Source organism: Hyperolius riggenbachi, chromosome 8 (genome assembly GCF_040937935.1).
Source record: "Hyperolius riggenbachi isolate aHypRig1 chromosome 8, aHypRig1.pri, whole genome shotgun sequence".
NCBI lineage: Eukaryota > Metazoa > Chordata > Amphibia > Anura > Hyperoliidae > Hyperolius > Hyperolius riggenbachi.
The window spans coordinates 227,997,962-228,015,979 of NC_090653.1; the positions used below are offsets into that span (position 1 = coordinate 227,997,962).

General features: G+C 43.6%; 1 protein-coding gene across 1 annotated transcript in view; it reads right to left on the bottom strand.

The window, feature by feature from the left end:
* Positions 1–2,801: 2,801 nt before the first annotated feature.
* EMD (emerin) overlaps positions 2,802–18,018 on the bottom strand; it is a 43,358-nt gene continuing 28,141 nt past the window's right edge. Inside the window, exons 6-7 of the mRNA XM_068248251.1 lie at positions 16,822–16,844; positions 2,802–5,017 (exon numbers count right to left, since the gene is read on the bottom strand). Of these exons, the coding sequence (XP_068104352.1) occupies positions 4,735–5,017; positions 16,822–16,844 (306 nt within the window). The 3' untranslated portion in view covers positions 2,802–4,734. The remainder of the gene's footprint in view (positions 5,018–16,821; positions 16,845–18,018) is intronic.

Consider the following 18,018-nt stretch of genomic DNA (forward strand, 5'->3'; position numbering starts at 1 on the left):
GTATTCTATGGGCAGGATATATTCTATATACAGTTTTCACAATAAAAATCACCTATTTAGAGTACTATATACCTGAACAGCAATCTTTGTTGTTGTTCCGAGTCACCAATACATCGTGCCACACTAGCCTATGGCATTTATTCAAAAAACTAACAGCTACTGCATATTAATGAGATCATCATAGAAAACATGATCCATATAAAAGGGATTTGACCTACAACATACTGTTAGAAAGATGGAATTCTGGGCTTAAACAGGAGGCGGAGTCCTTCCGACCTGCATCATCTGCTGCCCGGTGTAATATTAAAAAATATATATCATATACGCTGTATTCTCAGTAGATGGCTTAAACTTCTTTGCAGTGACTTGTGGTTATATGAATTAGCCGTGGCCAATCAAACTTTGTGACCACTGGCTGGAGATCTATTACATATCTCAGACATTTAATAAAATATTATTACATTTTGTGGTTACCCTAATCAGAGATAGGTGCAATTGTATCCGCTGTCATTCAGGCAGAAGAGAGGCTCTACACATATAGTGGACTGTAAACGATGAAGCATGCTAATAAGAAGTAAATGACTGTGGAGTTGACTCATAAAGCAGCGCAGCTTAATGAAAGGATTAATGTGAGGAGCGCAAGTTGTGTGCACGCTATGCGGGGTAGTGCAGCATAGTGTGCACTGGTAACTTAAAGAGACTCCGTAACAAAAATTGCATCCTGTTTTTTATCATCCTACAAGTTCAAAAAGCTATTCTAATGTGTTCTGGCTTACTGCAGCACTTTCTGCTATCACAGTCTCTGTAATAAATCAATGTATCTTTCCCCTGTCAGACTTGTCGGCCTGTGTCTGGAAGGCTGCCAAGTTCTTCAGTGTTGTGGTTCTGCTATGAACTCCCACTTCCAGGCCCCTCTATGCACACTGCCTGTGTTTTATTTAGGATTAGAGCAGCTTCTCTCTTCTCTCTTATCTTTTACAAGCTGGATAAATCGTTCTCTGAGCTGGCTGGGCTTTCACATACTGAGGAATTACAGACAAAGGCAAAGCTGTTTGCAGGAAGAAACAAGCAGCCTGAAACTTCAGTGCATGAGATTCTGCAGGGGGAAAGAAACACACAAATGATCTCTTGAGATTCAAAAGGAAGGCTGTATACAGCCTGCTTGAGTATGGATGTATTTTCTATGTGTGGACATACTGTACATCAACCTACTTCCTGTTTTGGTGGCCATTTTGTTTGTTTATAAACAAACTTTTTAAAACTGTTTTTAACCACTTTTAATGTGGCGAGGAGCGGCGAAATTGTGTCAGAGGGTAATAGGAGATGTCCCCTAACGCACTGGTATGTTTACTTTTGTGCGATTTTAACAATACAGATTCTCTTTAAGCACCCTCCTCCACATAACGGCAGCTCCACTCATCCCACCCTGAGCCCCGTGGGGTCCAGTAGCTTTATAGGACGTGATCCCCGCACTTTGATTGGCTGCCTGTCACTGGGGCAGAATTATCAGAACCACCACACAGGAAACTGGAACAAAACTGGTGCATTTACTTTAATACATCTGCCTCACCTTTCCTGTCTGCTGACTTGTGGGTTCGGCAAAGAGTGCACAGGGCTATCACCACTGCAAAAGACAATCCTTACGCATGGGGCTTCTAGGGAACTCAAGGGGAGCAGAGGCACCTGTAGGAACAGGCATTCATCAATGCTGCTCCTTTTGTTGCTGTCAATGATCTTTCCATTTCAATTAGCAGAATAACATTTCCAACTCACAGTAAGCTCAGACAGCACCACTTTGTAAGGCCCAGTGCACACCGAGCGGTTTTTGGAGTGATCCGCCGGCCGCATCCGCCTGGAAAAACGTTTGGCTAATGTATTGCAATGGGATGGTGCACACCGGCGGTTTGAGGTTTTTGCCAAGCCGCAAACGCGCCTCCTGCTGCGCGTTTGCAGTTTGCTAAAAAACCTCAAACCGCCAGTGTGCACCACACATTGAAATACAATAGCCAAGCGTTTTCACTGGCTGATGCGGCTGGTGGATCGCATACAAAATCCGCTTGGTGTGCACCCGGCCAAATATCTGCTCTCTGCTCCCAAAACCGATAGCGTTTTGACGATCTGCTAGCGGTTTTGGTGTGCACTGGGCCTATCTGAGACAACAGCAATCTGTTTGGGGTAACGGCTGCCTGCAAATTCTCACCTTCCAGCATCAAGCAGGATTCCTTGTTATTCTTTCTGCACAGCTTGGCATAATCTACTGATTATTGAAGACTATGATGCTCTAGTTGATTCTGCTTTGATTCCTATGGCTGTTTTATATACAGGTATAAACAAGATATGTCTGCCATTTTTGCAAAGCATAGAGTTCAAAGGAAGCAACTGCTTTTTTAACCTACAACAAAAGCAGATTTCACTTTAAAATGAGATCACTGCAGATCAATTTCATATTTATCTAAAGCTGATCACAGACACTAGATGACAGCAGGTGTCAGTATGTAGTCAGAGCTATAGTGTATATATTCCTCAGGGCTACATAGGCAAACCTTAGTCTACCTGCCTACATAAATAGTATCTGTAAGAAATCACAGTGCAGATTTCCCCCCCCTGACTAATTTTGGGGGCGAGCTATTTTTTTGGGCGATACTGGTTCCAGTACTGGTCAGGCTGAAAAGTTTTCAATAGGAAAATGGCTGAGAAGCAGGGTAAGTGTAAGGTTTAGGGACTGGGCTCGAGCTGAGATAATGCGTAACATTTAGTGTTATCTTTTATAATTTGATATGTTTATTCTTTTATAAATTCCGTTTCTGTCCATTATAAAATACGTTTATTGAAAATGATGTGTCCAAAACAACTACAACAGGCTCACCATGAGACAGTGTGACCTGAATACTGAACTTGTTGACCTAGGCAAACTAAGAAAAGAAAAGAAAACAAATTAAACAATAATAACAATATCTAGAATTTCATTTCAAGCACTGTTTGAGGGATCTAACTGACCCCTCTGTCGGGTGTGCAGAAATCTGGATGTATAGTGATCAAGCAAACCTGTCCTGACTGGAGGGAACCTAGTTACGGTACCTCTATTCTACATGTCAGCCTAGCTTTCAAAGCAAATCTGTAGTGAAAAAAAAAATCAGATACCTACCTATGGAGAGGGAAGGCTCTGGGTCCTTTAGAGCCTTCCCTTCCTCTTACGGTCCCCTCGTTCCAGCGCTATCACCCCTGTTAGAGGTATTTGACCAATTTGTCGAATACTGCTCTGTGAGGCTTCAAGAAGATGGGTCACTCTGTACTGCGCATGTTGAGAGCGCTTCCGCAGGGACTCATGCATGTGCAGTATGGATCCACCCATCACAGGTTCCTGAATGCTGCAATGGCAGCAAATTAGTATGGCGATGATAGCGATAGAACGAGCGGACTGTGAGAGGAACGAGAAGGCTCTATATAGAACCCAGAGCATTCCTCTCTATAGTTAAGTATCTATTTTTTTCCCGTTACAAATGTGCTTTAACAAAGGAAATCTCTAATGGTAAAATGTTAACAGACACCACCTTCATGGAGAGTTGTTCATCTAAAAGCTTTGCTAATAGAAATAGGAATCCAAATAACTTTAGGTTACCTCCAACCAGGATATGCCGAATGGCTCCGGGCACTTGTAGCCTACAGCAAACTATAGTGCAGTGAATGCTGAGGGATCAATCCAACATTGTACGCAGAACTTAAAACTAATCAGCAAGGGAGAGACATAATACTCACAGGAAAGCTCCCCTCCAGTTCCTGCTGCTCCTCTTGGACACTGTCACCTAAGTGGAAATATAGCCGTGTCCTCAAGGATGGCCACCAGACCCCCCCTCCTCCCTCCCTTTGTGCTGCTTTGCCCTTGAAAGACAGAGACACTACCCACTAATCAGTGGTGTGGTTATAAGGAATGGGACAGGCAGACACTGCTGGGTGGAGATTGAGCTGATTACGCCCCCCCCCCCCCCTCGTTAAAAGAAAACCTGGGAACAGAAGAGGAGCAACAGGAGCATAGTGAGCTCTCCAGGTGAGACAAGTAACTCCATTTCTCCTCACATGTAATAATGGATTTCTGCCTAGAGGTTGGGTTTAATGTACATTACATTTATACTTTACATTTAAAAGTAACATTACTGTAAAAACTGTCCCTCGTTGACTTGATATAAACCTCTAGTGATGGAATTTTGAGCCATTTCCATATACAATGAAAGCTAGTTTATAATAAAGGAGTGTTTTCGTGCTTACATGCAGCACAGATATCCCTGGCCCTGCTAACAGGTCATGTGAGTCAGCTTAAACAGGCCATGTGAGCCAACAGCTCATACTTGTAGCTTGGGCAGCTGCTGTAGGCAAGATTGCGTTTGTCAATATTAACAAAGCAATCACATCTGCTGGAATCTAACAGACGGAGGTTATGAAGAATTCCTGAGATATTGCATTTCTCTCAGAAAACACAGGATGAAGTGGCCTTTGTAAAATGGCTCAGTGGTTTCACTGATGTCATGACCGTATTGGCATTACAAGATGAAGCACTCTAATTAGTTAAACACTATGGATACTTATTCATCTATTTACATGAAACGAAGCAGATTGCTCATTGTAAAAATGTGGCTTAGTTACGCAGCTGGTTAAGTTGATGGAATCAGAATGGAAAACGCTGCCACCTCTTAGCAACATACTTAAGTCACGTAGCTTCCCACGGTAGACAATAACAGATCAATCTGTGCTGGCAGCACTCTCCCCACTTGGAAATAGGTTTTCTTCAAGAAATTTGAAAGGGTTCTCCTTGGTGTCACGGAAATAGAGGTACGCCAGATATCCAGCAAAAATAAGGAGCAGCAGAATCTGCAGCCACAGTGGGAGGAAGCGCTTGCTGGGCTGACTGGGTGCCTCTTCTTCCTTGGCTTTGGGACGGATGGGCCTGCGAGGTTCCACGCCTTGCGAGTAAGTTGACTGATGACGTACCTGGGATATGTTCTGGTACGTGTTGCTCTCACCTCTGTGGTTGTAATGGAAGTAAGGGAACATTTGCAAACAAAATTACAACAGTTAACAGTTAGAGACACTGAAGCGAAAAAAAAATTATGATATAATGAATTGTATGTGTAGTACGGCTAATTACTAGAACATTAGTAGCAAAGAAAATATTCTCATTTTTATTTTCAGTTATATAGTTTTTTTTTTAATAATATGACATCATTCTCTAATATTTGCAGTTTACACACTACTCAGCATGCTAAATGATTTTACAGAGCAGGCTAGTGAACTTTTGACCTGTCCATTGCAGAGAAAAAGAAAATACAATGACTGACAGTTGAGATAACAAGCCTCAGAAGACAGAGCTCCCTGCGACTTTGAAAGTCGTGGAGCTCAATGGCTCTTTTGCATAGATAACAACTGGTGTTTCTTAATGTTTTATTTCTTAGCTGTACTATACATACAAATCATTATATCATATTATTCGTTTCAGTGTCTTTTTAAGGCTTAGCACAGACATTACAGACTACGCTGAAAGCTAACTCCAGCAACTTAAAATATGTTTTTTCGAAGTTATAGGACTGTTATTAAAGAATGTATTTCTCTACCATGCACTTGTTTCAGAGTCTGGCGGCGAATTCCCATAAACAGGAATGAGGCATACTGCGATCTGGCCAGTAGCTGAAGTTCCTTGCTTGCTATAAGGACATGTGCCAGGGGTCTTTGCGTTGACTGCTTACCTGTCTACACACCGGATCTTCTACAAAAGACCTAGCTGGAGTCTGTGTCTCTCAGATGTATGTTGTAATAGAAATGAGGTTCTATAGCTACTGATAAACAGATCAGTGGAGGTGTTTAAAATTGAAGGGAAATGATTGCCTACCTTCAGAGTTGACTCATGTATACTAAAATAAACTTTAGTCAGCACCAAGGACAACTCATTTCACAGCTATACAGCTGCTTCATCAGGTCAGTAAAAGTGCCTTAAAAAGGAACTCCAGTGAAAATGTAAAAAAAAAGTGCTTCATTTTTACAATAATTATGTATTAATGATTTAGTCAGTGTTTGCCCATTGTAAAATCTTTTAAATCCCTGATTTACATTCTGACATTTATTACATGGTGCAGACTAACCAGCAAGCTCATGGTGACCCAGAACTCATTGGGGTGTGTAAGGGACTACAATGGTCCTAAAAGCCCCCTTACTAAGATGTTAAGAAAAACAAAAGTTTGCTTTCCTAAAACAGAAAGAATTTGCGATAATTCAGGTTGGAGTGAGCTCGAGATGTCTCCCAGGCACCACTGCTGAATATATGCAAATTAACCATTGTACCCTTAGAAGCTAAACACACCTCCAGAACCGCTGGAATGCAATGATGTGTCAGCTTGTTAATATGTACAGAGCCAAAATAATCCAACATGCATACAGACTGTTTCGGATTGTTTGATCCTCATCAGTGCATGGCATGGATTAATTTGGCTCTATGGAGTAGGGCTTGTAAATCCGAGAGGCACAGACTAACCAGCAAGCTCATGGTGACCCAGAACTCATTGGGGTGTGTAAGGGACTACAATGGTCCTAAAAGCCCCCTTACTAAGATGTTAAGAAAAACAAAAGTTTGCTTTCCTAAAACAGAAAGAATTTGCGATAATTCAGGTTGGAGTGAGCTCGAGATGTCTCCCAGGCACCACTGCTGAATATATGCAAATTAACCATTACACACCCCAATGAGTTCTGGGTCACCATGAGCTTGCTGGTTAGTCTGTGCCTCTCGGATTTACAAGCCCTACTCCATAGAGCCAAATTAATCCATGCCATGCACTGATGAGGATCAAACAATCCGAAACAGTCTGTATGCATGTTGGATTATCTTGGCTCTGTACATATTAACCACTTGAGGACCTAGGGCTTTCTACCCCTTAAGGACCGGCCACTTTTTTTCCATTCAGACCACTGCAGCTTTCACGGTTTATTGCTCGCTCATACAACCTACCACCTAAATGAATTTTGGCTCCTTTTCTTGTCACTAATAAAGCTTTCTTTTGGTGCTATTTGATTGCTCCTGCGATTTTTACTTTTTATTATATTCATCAAAAAAGACATGAATTTTGGCAAAAAAATGATTTTTTTAACTTTCTGTGCTGACATTTTTTAAATAAAGTAAAATTTCTGTATACATGCAGCGCGAAAAATGTGGACAAACATGTTTTTGATAAAAAAAAACCCATTCAGTGTATATTTATTGGTTTGGGTAAAAGTTATAGCGTTTACAAACTATGGTGCAAAAAGTGAATTTTCCCATTTTCAAGCATCTCTGACTTTTCTGCCCCCCTGTCATGTTTCATGAGGGGCTAGAATTCCAGGATAGTATAAATACCCCCCAAATGACCCCATTTTGGAAAGAAGACATCCCAAAGTATTCACTGAGAGGCATAGTGAGTTCATAGAAGATATTATTTTTTGTCACAAGTAAGCGGAAAATGACACTTGTCATGCTTAAATTGTAAGCACCCCTGTAAAGCCTAAAGGTGCTCATTGGACTTTGGACCCCTTAGCGCAGTTAGGCTGCAAAAAAGTGCCACACATGTGGTATTGCCGTACTCAGGAGAAGTAGTATAATGTGTTTTGGGGTGTATTTTTACACATACCCATGCTGGGTGGGAGAAATATCTCTGTAAATGACAATTTGTTAATTTTTTTTACACACAATTGTCCATTTACAGAGATCTTTCTCCCACTCAGCATGGGTATGTGTAAAAATACACCACAAAACACATTATACTACTTCTCCTGAGTACGGCGATACCACATGTGTGGCACTTTTTTGCACCCTAACTGCGCTAAAGGGCTTAAAGTCCAATCAGTACCTTTAGGATTTCACAGGTCATTTTGAGAAATTTCGTTTCAAGACTACTCCTCACGGTTTAGGGCCCCTAAAATGCCAGGGCAGTATAGGAACCCCACAAATGACCCCATTTTAGAAAGAAGACACCCCAAGGTATTCCGTTAGGAGTATGGTGAGTTCATAGAAGATTTTATTTTTTGTCAAAAGTTAGCGGAAAATGACACTTTGTGAAAAAACACAATTAAAATCAGTTTCCGCTAACTTGTGACAAAAAAAAAAATCTTCTATGAACTCGCCATACTACTAACGGAATACCTTGGGGTGTCTTCTTTCTAAAATGGGGTCATTTGTGGGGTTCCTATACTGCCCTGGAATTTTAGGGGCCCTAAACCGTGAGGAGTAGTCTTGAAACGAAATTTCTCAAAATGACCTGTGAAATCCTAAAGGTACTCATTGGACTTTGGGCCCTTTAGCGCAGTTAGGGTGCAAAAAAATGCCACACATGTGGTATCGCCATACTCGGGAGAAGTAGTACAATGTGTTTTGGGGTGTATTTTTACACATACCCATGCTGGGTGGGAGAAATATCTCTGTAAATGACAATTTGTTAATTTTTTTTACACACAATTGTCCATTTACAGAGATCTTTCTCTCACTCAGCATGGGTATGTGTAAAAATACACCACAAAACACATTATACTACTTCTCCTGAGTACGGCGATACCACATGTGTGGCACTTTTTTGCACCCTAACTGCGCTAAAGGGCTTAAAGTCCAATCAGTACCTTTAGGATTTCACAGGTCATTTTGAGAAATTTCGTTTCAAGACTACTCCTCACGGTTTAGGGCCCCTAAAATGCCAGGGCAGTATAGGAACCCCACAAATGACCCCATTTTAGAAAGAAGACAGCCCAAGGTATTCCGTTAGGAGTATGGTGAGTTCATAGAAGATTTTATTTTTTGTCAAAAGTTAGCGGAAAATGACACTTTGTGAAAAAACACAATTAAAATCAGTTTCCGCTAACTTGTGACAAAAAATAAAATCTTCTATGAACTCGCCATACTACTAACGGAATACCTTGGGGTGTCTTCTTTCTAAAATGGGGTCATTTGTGGGGTTCCTATACTGCCCTGGAATTTTAGGGGCCCTAAACCGTGAGGAGTAGTCTTGAAACGAAATTTCTCAAAATGACCTGTGAAATCCTAAAGGTACTCATTGGACTTTGGGCCCTTTAGCGCAGTTAGGGTGCAAAAAAATGCCACACATGTGGTATCGCCATACTCGGGAGAAGTAGTACAATGTGTTTTGGGGTGTATTTTTACACATACCCATGCTGGGTGGGAGAAATACCTCTGTAAATGGACAATTGTGTGTAAAAAAATCAAAAGATTGTCATTTACAGAGGTATTTCTCCCACCCAGCATGGGTATGTGTAAAAATACACCCCAAAACACATTATACTACTTCTCCCGAGTACGGCGATACCACATGTGTGGCACTTTTTTGCACCCTAACTGCACTAAGGGGCCCAAAGTCCAATGAGTACCTTTAGGATTTCACAGGTCATTTTTGTTTCAAGACTACTCCTCGCGGTTTAGGGCCCCTAAAATGCCAGGGCAGTATAGGAACCCCACTAATGACCCCATTTTAGAAAGAAGACACCCCGAGGTATTCCGTTAGGAGTATGGTGAGTTCATAGAAGTTTTTATTTTTTTGTCACAAGTTAGCGGAAATTGATTTTAATAGTTTTTTTTCACAAAGTGTCATGTTCCGCTAACTTGTGACAAAAAATAAAATCTTCTATGAACTCACCATACTCCGTACGGAATACCTTTGGGTGTCTTCTTTCTAGAATGGGGTCATTTGTGGGGTTCCTATACTGCCCTGGCATTTTAGGGGCCCTAAACCGTGAGGAGTAGTCTTGAAACCAAATGTCGCAAAATGACCTGTGAAATCCTAAAGGTACTCATTGGACTTTGGGCTCCTTAGCGTACTCAGGGTGTAAAAAAGTGCCACACATGTGGTACCGCCGTACTCAGGAGAAGTAGTATAATGCGTTTTGGGGTGTATTTTTACACATACCCATGCTAAGTGGGAGAAATATCTCTGTAAATGACAATTGTTTGATTTTTTTACACACAATTGTCCATTTACATAGAAATTTCTCCCACCCAGCATGGATATGTGTAAAAATACACCCCAAAACACATTATACTACTTTTCCTGAGTACGGCGGTACCACATGTGACACTTTTTTGCAGCCTAGGTGTGCTAAGGGGCCCAACGTCCTATTCACAGATCATTTTGAAGCATTTGTTTTCTAGACTACTCCTCGCAGTTTAGGGCCCCTAAAATGCCAGGGCAGTATAGGAACCCCACAAGTGACCCCATTTTAGAAAGAAGACACCCCAAGGTATTCCATTAGGTGTATGGCGAGTTCATAGAAGATTTTATTTTTTGTCACAAGTTAGTGAAAAATGACACTTTGTGAAAAAAAACCAATAAAAATTAATATCCGCTAACTTTTGACAAAAAATAAAATCTTCTATGAACTCGTCATACACCTAACAGAATACCTTGGGGTGTCTTTTTTTCTAAAATGGGGTCACTTGTGGGGTTCCTATACCGCCCTGGCATTTTACAGGCCCAAAACCGTGAGTAGTCTGGAAACCAAATGTCTCAAAATGACTGTTCAGGGGTATAAGCATCTGCAAATTTTCATGACAGGTGGTCTATGAGGGGGCGAATTTTGTGGAACCGGTCATAAGCAGGGTGGCCTTTTAGATGACAGGTTGTATTGGGCCTGATCTGATGGATAGGAGTGCTAGGGGGGTGACAGGAGGTGATTGATGGGTGTCTCAGGGGGTGGTTAGAGGGGAAAATAGATGCAATCAATGCACTGGGGAGGTGATCGGAAGGGGGTCTGAGGGGGATCTGAGGGTTTGGCCGAGTGATCAGGAGCCCACACGGGGCAAATTGGGTCCTGATCTGATGGGTAGGTGTGCTAGGGGGTGACAGGAGGTGATTGATGGGTGTCTCAAGGTGTGATTAGAGGGGGGAATAGATGCAAGCAATGCACTGGCGAGGTGATCAGGGCTGGGGTCTGAGGGCATTCTGAGGGTGTGGGCGGGTGATTGAGTGCCCTAGGGGCAGATAGGGGTCTAATCTGATAGGTAGCAGTGACAGGGGGTGATTGATGGGTAATTAGTGGGTGTTTAGGGTAGAGAATAGATGGAAACACTGCGCTTGGGTGGTGATCTGATGTCGGATCTGCGGGCGATCTATTGGTGTGGGTGGGTGATCAGTTTGCCCGCAAGGGGCAGGTTAGGGGCTGATTGATGGGTGGCAGTGACAGCGGGTGATTGATGGGTGGCAGTGACAGGGGGTGATTGATGGGTGGCAGTGACAGGGGGTAATTGATGGGTGATAGGTGATTGGCAGGTGATTGACAGGTGATCAGTGGGTTATTACAGGGAAGGACAGATGTAAATATTGCACTGGCGAATTGATAAGGGGGGGTCTGAGGGCAATCTGAGCGTGTAGGCGGGTGATTGGGTGCCCGCAAGGGGCAGATTAGGGTCTGATCTGATGGGTAACAGTGACAGGTGGTGATAGGGGGTGATTGATGGGTAATTAGTGGGTGTTTAGAGGAGAGAATAGATGTAAACGCTGCGCTTGGGTGGTGATCTGATGTCGGATCTGCGGGCGATCTATTGGTGTGGGTGGGTGATCAGATTGCCCGCAAGGGGCAGGTTAGGGGCTGATTGTTGGGTGGCAGTGACAGGGGGTGATTGATGGGTGATAGGTGATTGGCAGGTGATTGACAGGTGATCAGTGGGTTATTACAGGGAAGGACAGATGTAATTAATGCACTGGCGAATTGATAAGGGGGGGGGGTCTGAGGGCAATCTGAGCGTGTGGGCGGGTGATTGGATGCCCGCAAGGGGCAGATTAGGGTCTGATCTGATAGGTAACAGTGACAGGTGGTGATAGGGGGTGATTGATGGGTAATTAGTGGGTGTTTAGAGGAGAGAATAGATGTAAACAATGGATTTGGGAGGTGATCTGATGTCGGATCTGTGGGCGATCTATTGGTGTGGGGGGGTGATCAGATTGCCCGCAAGGGGCAGGTTAGGGGCTGATTGATGGGTGGCAGTGACAGGGGGTGATTGACGGGTGATTGACAGGTGATCAGGGGGATAGATGCATACAGTAAACAGGGGGGGTGGTCTGGGGGGGGGGGTCTGGGGAGAATCTGAGGGGTGGAGGGTGATCAGGAGGGGGCAGGGAGCAGGGGGGGGGATAAAAAAAAAATAGCGTTGACAGATAGTGACAGGGAGTGATTGATGGGTGATTAGGGGGGTGATTGGGTGCAAACAGGGGTCTGGGGGGTGGGCAGGGGGGGGGGGTCTGATGGGTGCTATGGGCGATCTGGGGCAGGGGGGGGAGAAATCAGTGTGCTTGGGTGCAGACTAGGGTGGCTGCAGCCTGCCCTGGTGGTCCCTCGGACACTGGGACCACCAGGGCAGGAGGCAGCCTGTATAATACACTTTGTAAACATTACAAAGTGTATTATACACTTTGTATGCGGCGATCGCGGGGTTAACATCCCGCCGGCGCTTCCGTATAGCCGGCGGGATGTTGCGGCGGGCGAGCGGTGACAGGCGCCGGCGGAGGATCGCGTCACGGATGACGCGATCGCTCCGCCCATGCCCTTAGAAGGACCGCCGCCTCTGTGGGTGAGCCGGTCCTTCAGGGCTCCACTTCCCGGCCGCCGCTGTGCGTTAGGCGGTCGGGAAGTGGTTAACAAGCTGACACATCATTGCATTTCAGCGGTTCTGGAGGTGTGTTTAGCTTCTAAGGGTACAATGGTTAATTTGCATATATTCAGCAGTGGTGCCTGGGAGACATCTCGAGCTCACTCCAACCTGAATTATCGCAAATTCTTTCTGTTTTAGGAAAGCAAACTTTTGTTTTTCTTAACATCTTAGTAAGGGGGCTTTTAGGACCATTGTAGTCCCTTACACACCCCAATGAGTTCTGGGTCACCATGAGCTTGCTGGTTAGTCTGTGCCTCTCGGATTTACAAGCCCTACTCCATAGAGCCAAATTAATCCATGCCATGCACTGATGAGGATCAAACAATCCGAAACAGTCTGTATGCATGTTGGATTATTTTGGCTCTGTACATATTAACAAGATGACACATCATTGCATTCCAGCGGTTCTGGAGGTGTGTTTAGCTTCTAAGGGTACAATGGTTAATTTGCATATATTCAGCAGTGGTGCCTGGGAGACATCTCGAGCTCACTCCAACCTGAATTATCGCAAATTCTTTCTGTTTTAGGAAAGCAAACTTTTGTTTTTATTACATGGTGACAATTTTACTGTTGGCAGGTGATGTAGATGCTGCATGCTTTTTTGGCAGATGGCAGCAGCTGTTAACAGCTATTTCCCACAATGCAACAAGGTTCACAGACAGGAAACTGCCAGGAGTACCACAGTCCTCAGAGTTTCTTGTGGGATGGGTTTCACCACAATATCAGCCATATAGAGCCCACTGATGATCCATTTGTGAATGTAAATGTGTCATGTAAAAGGGGGTATCAGCTACTGATTGGGATAAAGTTCAATACTTGGTCAGTTTCTCTTTAAAGGGAACCTCAACTCTAGCCACTCTAAAAGGACCAAAAAGCCCTCTTACTAAAAATGCTATGTAAAACGGATTTTTTTTTAAAAAATTGAAGGTAAGTGTATTCCAAAATAAACTTTATTCAGCACCAAGGACAATATGTTTTGCTGCTTTATGGCCAGCTCATTAGGTCAGTAAAAGTGCCTTAAAAAACAAAAATTTCCCTACAGGGAACCTTATCTCTAAAAAAAAAAGTTTCACTTACCTGGGGCATCTACCAGCCCCCTGCAGCCATCCTGTGCCTTCGCAGTCACTCATGGCTCCTCCGGTCCCCCCACCTCCAGCTAGTTTCGTTTTTGCTGACGAGCAGCTAGTTTTGTTTTTGCTGCTGAGTGGACGGGCCGCCACGCATACCTTTGCACGCATTTCCGCTGGTGCAGGAAGCTATTGCGGACATTAACACATACATTTTTACACATTGCAAAGGTACACGTGGTGGCTCGCTGACTCAGAGTCGGCAAAAACGAAACCGGACTAGCCATGAGTGACTGCGAGAGCACAGGATGGCTGCAGGGGGCTGGTAGATGCCCCAGGTAAGTGAAACTTTTTTTTTTTTTTTAGAGAGATAAGGTTCCCTTTAAAAATAATAAGGGCAATTTTGTTTTTTAAGGCACTTTTACTGACCTAATGAGCTGGCCATAAAGCAGCAAAACATGTTGTCCTTGGTGCTGAATAAAGTTTATTTTAAAATACTTTTACTTTCAATTTAAAAAAAATAATTTTCCGTTTTACATAGCATTTTTAGTAAGAGGGCTTTTTGGTCCTTTTTAGCCCCTTACACACTCCTAGGAGTTCTATTGCACCATGAGCTTGCTGGGAAATCTGTAACTATAATATTAAAAGGTTTTTTTAATAATTTTATCATCTTATAGGGTCCTGCACTGACCTGTTTATCAGTATTTGGTCACGCCTGTTAGGGGGTTATTCTTTATGATTTATTGTAAAGTCCCATTTTTGGAGCAGTGACCATCATCCACCCACAAGGCTGAAGACGGTACTTCCCCACATGCATAGCCCAGTGGTTGCTTGGCACAGCAAATGAGGTACTCATTTTTCTAACCACTCCCACACATCCAACTTGTCTATATTCTACACCAGTCTGGGCTCCCGGTACTTCTGGGTTTCTTTTTCCCTACAAGATTGAGGCTGTACAGCTGTCACACTCCTTGCTGGGCCTGTACGATCCACAGTGAATGGGACAGTTCAAGTTACTGTGATTGCAATATCATCACTGGTCTAGGACTGAACCTTGTAAAATCCCATGAACTTCAATTGTCCCAACAACCACCACCTGGGCCTCAACACCTGAGTACAGCCAGCCAAATCTATCTTCCTCTTCTGCCGAGCTAGCATACGGCAACAGCTCCTAGAGCTCATGATGCGGTTTAAACCTAATCATATGAATATCTCATTGGTCACTGTGCACCAGGGTTAGATTACTGTTCTATTTCCTGTCAGTCTGTAATGCAGTGGCCTGTACCATTTGCGTTACAGAGGAATTCACGAATATAGCCACCTCACTGTGCACCTCAACATACATCTGGCCTCCTGGAGCCAAGGTGCCCCGATGGATTGGGTAAGCAGAGAAGAAGCTGTTCACCCTACACAGCAACCAAAACATGTACAGTATGTATGCTGTGGTGTTGCACAACTATGAAACATCTTAAATGAATCTATAATAATGTCAGGGTGTTCATTGAGTGAAACTGAAGACGATTCCTGCTAGCTTTCTGACAACATTTTATTGCTGCAGGCTCACATTTTACAGTCTGCAGGAACGGCAAAGCAAACACACACTCAGCATACAGTACATAAAACTGTAACTCTCTACACATGTAACTCCGCTACAGCCAATGTCTTTCATGCTGAGATCTGAGTGGGTGACCGGCAATGACCCATGAGCTCGAATCTCAGTTGCAGTAAACTAGAGCAACTAAATCTGGTGAGCAGACCGCATAAATGTACTGCTCAACACTTTACTATCTACTTCACTTAGAGGCTCCTGCATACCTGTGTTCTCTACCTCTTTGAGGACCCTTCTTAAAGGAGTCATCAGGGCATAAATAGTAAACTGAGTGGTACTTACCGGGGGCTTCCTCCAGCCCCAAGCTCCCAGGACCTCCCTCGCCGCAGCTCTGCCTTCAGCCGTTCGCCGGAGCTCCGACCCGGTCCCCGGCGATGACGTCAGAGCAACCTGGAGGTCGCTCTGTACTGCGCCTGCGCGATCGGCGCTGTCAATCACCGCCACGTGGGCCTGAGCGGACCGCGCAGGCGCAGAACTACTTCAGGTCGCTCTGACGTCATCGCCGGGGACCGGGTCGGAGCTCCGGCGAACGGCTGAAGGCAGAGCTGCGGCGAGGGAGGTCCTGGGAGCTTGGGGCTGGAGGAAGCCCCCGGTAAGTACCACTCAGTTAACTATTTATGCCCTGATGACTCCTTTAAAGGGACACTATGGCGAAAAATTGTAAGATCTAAAATATGTGCAAACAGACAAATAAGAAGTGCGTTTTTTCCAGAGTAAAATGAGCCATAATTTACTTTTCTCCTATGTTGCTGTCACTTAAAGTAGGTAATATAAATCTGACAGAAGTGACAGGTTTTGGACTAGTCCATGTCTTCATAGGGGATTCTCAGCAAGGCTTTTATTCTTTATAAAGATATTCCCTAAAAAGGATTTAAACAATGATGCTGGCCAGCTTCCCTGCTCACTACACAGTTTTTTTGGGCAGTTGGACAGAGCAACTGCCATTCACTAAGTGCTTTTGACAATAAATAAATCCCAAAGAATCCCCTATGAAGAGATGGACTAGTCCAAAACCTGTCACTTCTGTCAGATTTCTACTACCTACTGTAAGTGACAGCAACATAGGAGAAAAGTAATTTATGTCTCATTTTACTCTGGAAAAAACGTACTTCTTATTTGTCTATGTTTGCACATATTTAAATTTTTTTCGCCATAGTGTCCCTTTAACAAGTTGCTGGACTTCTTGTTACAAAATCCAGCCAGCCCCTACATAACTTCATAGTTTGGCAACTGCACCAACACAGGCTGGGGTACGGTAAAGTGGGGCGGGGACATGCCAGAAATAGTACCAGATGAATCCTTCCCATCTACAGCTTTTTTTTTTTGCCAGAGTTCACTGAAATCACAATTACATCTTCTGGTGTACAGCAGGCTTTAGGTGAAGTAGTGTTGATATAGTCATACTTTAGCATGCATAATTAAACTGTATAAGTTTAAAGACATCCATAACATGCACATCAGAATAATTTATACATTTGACTTACCTGCTTCGCAGATCCTCTCTTACCTGGAAAAGGAGAACATAAGATTATTACTGACAACTCAAGAGCGTTTGCAACAGTTATCCAAACTCAAGTCAATATAGAACATTAGCAACGCTATACACTAATCACTTAACGCGAACCCGAAGCGAAAATAAACTGATGAGATAAACAATTGTATCTATCTTTTTTAGATATTTCAGTTTCATTTTATGTTTAAAAAACTTAAGAAGTAGATTTTTAACGTTTTATTGTCTCTGCCATCTTTCTGTGTCTCAAAGCTAAAATACTGTATATGACAATTGACCTGGGAGCTGTATGCATCAATACATGGCTGCGGCCAAGGTGGTGACCATCACAGGCATGGGGGGGGGGGGGGGGGGAGTGTGTTTACACAAGCAGGCCCCTGTAGGTAACCAATCACGTTCCCCCTAACCCCACAACATTCAGTGTTACGAGCCTCCCATATAGGTACATTTATTTTTCTGTGCTCAGTTGCCGTTTACATCAGTAACTCAGACATGCTGAGTGCACATCCATTCTCAAGAACTAAAGTAGCTGCTTTTACTGGCCATCTGTCATATAATTTTCCTAAAGATGACATACTAATAAATCCTGCATGAGAATAACTAAAGGTTCTATAAACATCTGGCCAGGCAGGTGGTGGAGCTAGGCCGATTTCTGATAGAGTTCATGCTAAAGTATACCAAAATGCATGCAATTTCCCTATTACAAGCATTGTGGGCGATTCGCCCGCATTCCAGCCGCACGCGAAATCTGACGGCTCTGCCGTGCAGATTTCCCCCGCACACCAAAACGCACCCGCACGACGCACAAGTGGAAACAATCCCATCCACTTGTATTGCCTATGCGAATCCTCATGCGGTGCCCGCATGCGGATTCGCTATAGTGGAAACGAGCCCTTAGAGATTCAAGAATGTAGTAGATTCGATCAGAGAGGGATCTGTCTCATGGTTGATATGCCCATACATCGAGTGATATATGGGTACTTTGCTGTATTGCTTATCTGAGCCTTTTTTTTTTTTTTGATCTTAAAACATTCTTCTTATGCAGCACTAAATGTTTTAACTTAGAATTTAGTATATTCACCCCCTGAACTCCCAGTTCTGCGCTGGCAGCATGCCTGAGCTCAAAGTACTGAAATAACATACTGTTTGGAATATGGCGTTTCTTTTACGT